Source organism: Mustela nigripes, chromosome 6 (assembly GCF_022355385.1).
Source record: "Mustela nigripes isolate SB6536 chromosome 6, MUSNIG.SB6536, whole genome shotgun sequence".
Lineage (NCBI taxonomy): Eukaryota > Metazoa > Chordata > Mammalia > Carnivora > Mustelidae > Mustela > Mustela nigripes.
This window is the reverse complement of record NC_081562.1, coordinates 72,320,575-72,326,574: the sequence shown is the minus strand read 5'-3', so window position 1 is coordinate 72,326,574 and position 6,000 is coordinate 72,320,575. Positions and strand designations below refer to the sequence as shown.

Genomic DNA, 6,000 nt, shown 5'->3' with positions numbered 1-6,000 from the left:
TTGTGACCTCTCCTGCTACACATAACTAAGCAGAGCATGGAAGGAACTGAGTGGCTTCCTGAAGGTCACATTGCTAATTGTGGTGGAAACAAGCCCAGAACCCAGGACATGTGGCTTTCAGCTGTGCACCTTCTGAACAGGTGGGCCAAAGCAGACAACAGTAGAGAAACTTTAATGTCCAAGAATGCAGATGTTGCTAAGAGAAGTATCAACCCATGGATTTTCGGCATGGACAGTGAGCTCAAAGCCAAAGTGTTTTGTGTCCAGGGGAGAGCTCTGGCTCCAGTCACCTGTGCATGCTCTGTTGTCCCCTCACACAGCCAAGGCTCAAGCTACACAGTCCACTCACTGTGCTCTGAACACAACTTCATTTTCCTGTGCTTCTCCTCCTGGTGCTCTCTCTCGACCTGCAATCTCTCCCTACTGCCCAGATGTGGCAAATCCACCCCTGAAGTGAGTCAGCTCAAAAGCCATTCCTCTACAAAGTCTCCTCTGATTTCACCATCAACCCTCACCTCTGTACCTGCCACAAATGATCATCCTCCACCTTGAATTGCCAAGATATTTTATTTTTATATTACTTATGGCAACACGTTCTACTTTGTGTTACAGCAATGCTTTACCTCTTGTATTAGATATAAGCTCCTTAAATGCGGAAGCCATATTTCATCTTTATTTTAGTCTTTTCTTAGCTTCTTTTTCTTTTTTTTTTAATGTAAATATAATGAGCATGCAGTGTTGATGTATTACTCGCAGGTGCACAATACAATGATTCAACAATTTCACACATTTTTCAGGGCTCATAAAGATTAATGTACTCTTAATTCCCTTTATTTAAATCACCCATTCCCCTACCCATCTCCCCTTTGGCAACCACGAGTTTTTTTCCCATTATTTAGGGGTCTAGGGTGTTGTGTTTTTTTGTTTGATTATTTATTTATTTTGGTATTGCGTTTCTCTCTCTTTTTTCTTTTTCATTTTGATTTTATTTTGTTTCTTTAATTCTCCATAAGACTGAAAACATGGCATTTGTTTTTCCCAGACTGACATATTTAAATTAGCATGATGCCCACCCAGTTCATCCTGTTGTTACAAATGGCAAGATTCCATTCTTCTTTATAGCTGAGTAATAGTCCATTGGATGTACATATAGAAGACATATTCTTTATTTAAAAAAATATATTTTTAAAGTTTTTTTTTAATTAATTTATTTGACAGGCAGAAATCACAAGTAGGCAGAGAGGCAGGCAGAGAGAGAGAGAAGGAAGCAGGCTCCCTGCTGAGCAGAGAGCCCAATTCAGGGCTTGATCCCAGGACCCTGGGATCATGACCCAAGCTGAAGGTAGAGGCTTTAACCCACTGAGCCACCCAGGTGTTCCTAAAAAGAATATTTTACTTATTTATTTGACAGAGAGAGACCACAAGTAAGCAGAGATGGGCAGAGAGAGAGAGGGAAGCAGTCTTCCCACTGAGCAGAGAGCCCAATGTGGAGTTCAATCCCAGGACCCTGAGATCATGACCTGGGCCAAAGGCAGAGGCTTTAACCCACTGAGCCACTCAGGTGCCCCAGAATACATCCTCTTTATCCATTCTTCTAATGATGCACACATCTGTTCCTTCCATATCCTGGCTATTGTAAATAATGCTGCAATAAACATAGAGGTGCATATATCTTTTCAAATTCATGAAACAAAAACACTTTTGTACAGAAAAGGAAACCATCAATAACAAAAAAAGGCAACCTACTGAATAGAAGATATTTGCAAATGATATATCAATAAGGGGTTAATACTCAAAACACACAAAGAACTTCTACAAGGCGATAACAAAAAGCAAAAATCTGATTAAAAAATGGGCAGAGGACCTTAATAGATACTTTTTCAAAGAAGACATACAGATGGCCAACAGACACATGAAAAGATGTTTAGTGTTACTCATCATCAGGGAAATAGAAATGATTACTATACATTAGCTAACTGAACATAAAAAAATTAAATATATCAAACTCTTTTAAATAAGTGCAGTCAGATGTCACTTTATACCTGCCATGAGGGCTAAAATAAAAAAGACAAGAAATGGATGCCTGGGTGGCTCTGTTGGTTAAGCCGCTGCCTTTGGCTCAGGTCATGATCTCAGGGTCCCGCATCGGGCTCTCTGCTCAGCAGGGAGCCTGCTTCCTCCTCTCTCTCTCTCTCTCTCTCTGCCTGCCTCTCTGCCTACTTGTGATCTCTCTCTGTCAAATAAAAAAAAAAATCTTAAAAAAGACAAGAAAAACAAGTGTTGCCAAAGATATGGAGAAAAAGGAATCTTCGTGCACTGTTGATAGGAATGTCAATTGATGCAGGCCTTATGGAAAACAGTGTGGAAGATCCTCAAAAAGATTAAAACAGCACTACCATATGATCCAGTAATTCTGCTACTGGATATTTTCTTAAGTAATCTCTACATTCAATGTGGGGCTCAAACTCACGGGGCTGAGAGCAAGAGTCATGGTCTACTGACTCTGCCAACAAGGCATCTCCTTCATTAGTGAATATTTAACTAAAGAAAAGAAAAACATTTTATCAAGGTTCTTCCAATACTAATTCTGTAAAAGTCAGTAAGCAGCTACAGACACAATTGAAGAGTAAAAAGTAAAAAAAAAGGTAGGGGGGCAGAGAGCAAAGACACATCCTTCGCTGTACCATAAATATGAAGTTCTAATAGTGTTCCCACACCAATATCTCATAGAAGCCCATACTTCCATGTGCTCAGGAGTACTCCCCATTGTGTAGGGAACCAGACTGCATTCAGGTGTGATGATATCAAGCCAAATATATATTGGCACTGCTTAGTTCAAGGTCTAGAGTTTGGGTCCATAAGCAGGGTTAAGCTACCCGTCTTTGCTGAATCCCGTAGGTGAAGTAGAAAACAAACCCGATCAGCATCCAGATACCAAATCTCAGCCAGGTGCCAGCTGACATCTGTGTCATAAGGCAAACATTCATAAAGATGCTCAGGAGTGGGAGGAGAGGTAGAGCAGGGACCTTAAAGTGAAGGGGAGAGGAGCTCTGAGGCTGTCTCCAGATGACCCCAGTGATCCCAGTGATGAGCACCAGGAGCAGTACAACCACTGTGATAGGCCCTGGGTCTCCAGAAAGCAGACCTGGCCAGTGGGTCAGCACCAGGCAGAGGAGAGTCATCAGCAGAATCAGCAGTGAGGAGCAAACATAGACAACCTGGCCAGAGAGTGGAGTGGGGGTGGGGCTGCCTGGAAAAAATACGCCTTGTAGAGTCAGCTTCTCTGCTGCAGGTGTGGTCTCCTCCTGCATCTGCGCTACATTTTCCCCATCCTCCTCCCGCAGCTCTTCTTCATTTTCCTCCTTCCTCCTCTCAATCTGGTACCTGACGGTAAGAACACAAAAAGCTACCAGGGAATAGGATATCAGGGTCCCAACTGACCTCAGATCCAGAAGATCAGTGAGTCCAAAGAAGAATAACATGATTGCTGTGATAATGCCAAGGATCAGAGTGGACAAGATACGGCCATATGTGTTGTAAATGAACTTGGCAAGGACTGGGAAGAAGAGACCATCCTTTTCCATCATGAATATCACCCGACGTATGGGGAACGTAAAGCCCAAATAGAGGCCAACAAAAAAACTACCAAAAATTGCAAAAACTACAAGATAGTACACAGGGACCCAGCCAATATGGAGAAATGCCTCAGGCAAGGTGCTCCCAGGTTGAAGCTGGTAGTAAGGAACCATGAGTGTAAGTGATGCGGAGACACCAAAATACACAAAAAAGCAGATGAACAGTGAAATCACAATGCCCATGGGGATGGAACGCTGGGGATTGTGGGATTCTTTGACTCTGGTAACAATAACACTGAAACCTATAAATGCATAGAAACAAGTAGCTGATCCACGGAGAATCCCCTGGAAGCCAAAAGGCACGAATCCTCCAGAGCCCAGAGGGCCCAAGTGAGAGGTGCCATTGAGTCCAGCCTGTATGTAGTCCTCTTCTGTGAGCTTCCAGTTGTGCAGGTCCCCCTTAGTGAAGCCAGAGATGATGCAAAAGCTGAGAACCAAAAGCTTCACCAAAGTAAACCCTTCAAAAACTCTGAGGAAGCCAAGCCGACCCATAGACAGCAGTTCCGTGAACAAAAACAGAAAGATGACAAAAAAGTAGCCTAGATTGTCTGCAATGACTTGGGGAACATACTGTGAAATGGTCTCTTGCTGGGTCTCAGAGATCCGGTTCCTAATGAAGCTGTCAAAAGTTAAGATCCAGGCCTGGACCACAATGAATGCATCAACAACAAAGGAGAGGATGAGGTTCCAGCCAGTGATGAAAGCCCACAGTTCACCTACAGTGATGTAGATGTAGAGATATGCCGAGCCAGGATGGGAGACCCGGGCACTAAACTCCGCATAGCACAGCCCAGCCAACAGTGATGTTAGACCTGCCACCAAAAAGCAGATCACAGTGGATGGTCCTGCTTGATTACCAGCCACCTCATTAGCCAGGAAGTACACACCAATACCCACTGTGCGGCCCACACCCAGTGCCACTAAATCCAGAGTTTTCAGTTTTATGCCAAATCTATACTCATACACTTCTTTCTCCAGTGGACGTCTGCTTACCAGCTTTTGACGAAACCTGCTAAGCACCTGACGCAGCATTCTAGCTGGAATTGAAGAAGATTCTAAGGATCAGAGAGCTGTGGCAAGCCCAGGGACCAAGAATGCTGGATCTGGTTAAGTGAGGCTGAGTTAAGCAATTTGGGTGGGGACTGCGGGGTCCTTTGCTCAGGCTTCAGAGCTGCTGATTCATATTTCTTCTTCTTTTTTTTTTTTTTCCTTTTTAAAATTTTATTGGATTTTTAAAATCTTTATCTTATTTTATTTTTTCAGTGTTCCAAGATTCTTCTGGTACATGCTATCCTTCCAGAATGCCTATGGAAACAATAAATATTTACTGAACAATGGTGTTCAACCAATCAACTGAGAATCAAAGGTTGCATATAACTTGTTGCAGCCCAAGTATCACAGAAACTGACACCAAAAGACACCACAGAAAAATTAATCCTGCTTTCCTTCCAGTAAAAGTACCAAATACCTCCCAACATTTTGTTTTGTTTTGTTTTGTTTTGTTTTAATTTATTTTCCAGTGGGCTCTATGCCCAGCATGGAACCCTACATGGGGTCTGAACTCACAACTCTGAGATCAAGACCTGAGCTAGTGTCAAGTGTTGGAGTCTCAACCAGCTGAACCACCCAAGCATCCCAACAATTTCCTTTTTTACAGTCCACTTAACATAATCCCATGTGAGTTCACAAGTCACATAGCGTCCTGTGTTAATTAGGTGGTAAGACAAAGCAGGGTATGGATGTATTGTGCAAGATTTAACATGCAGGATGTGTGCCCACTGCTTGAGCATGAGTTATGACACATTAATTCAGGGACTAGATGCCTCTTTGCAATTACAGACCCATTCTTTATATATCATCGGAGTTTAAATACAAATATTAGTTCTCTCTGTCTTAAAACTCTCAGCCCCCAAACCTGCTACCCAAGGTTAGAATCATTTTGGCCCCCTTTCCCTCATTCTACATCATCTATTAAGCCATACTGATGGCCAAGAATGTACAGTCCACCCCTTCCCTTTACCCATTTGGCCCACTAAGGAGCGTTGCACAGAGAAGAGAAGGGAGATAGAGACAGGACCTTCATAACTACATGCAAGTAGGAGAGGACCAGACCATCTGGGAAGGGAACATTGGGGAAATGGGGGCAGCAGCCAATCCATGATCCATGACTGAGAAGGGAGAGGAGTCAGAGAGGCTATGTTGTGATTTCTGACATTCAGTAAACCTCACCCAAAGCAACCAGACAAAAATTCACTACCTTTTTTAGTTCCACAATATGACAGTGTGATAGGTAGGGGGAAAAGAAATGTTTCACTTAGCTCAGTTGCTCTCAACCAAGAAAATCCTTTTGTTTCCTCCTTCTCTG

At 43.0% G+C, this 6,000-nt stretch overlaps 1 protein-coding gene across 1 annotated transcript; it reads right to left on the bottom strand.

Annotated features, from left to right (window-relative positions):
- Positions 1–2,867: 2,867 nt before the first annotated feature.
- LOC132020652 (cationic amino acid transporter 3-like) lies at positions 2,868–4,667 on the bottom strand. Its single transcript, XM_059404795.1, has one exon. It carries the CDS (start codon positions 4,665–4,667, stop codon positions 2,868–2,870), a length of 1,800 nt encoding a protein of 599 aa, XP_059260778.1.
- Positions 4,668–6,000: the final 1,333 nt, after the last annotated feature.

Bases quoted from the DNA above. Each gene is read 5' to 3' on its own strand.
- LOC132020652 (XM_059404795.1), bottom strand. From the start codon at position 4,667: ATGCTGCGTCAGGTGCTTAGCAGGTTTCGTCAAAAGCTGGTAAGCAGA.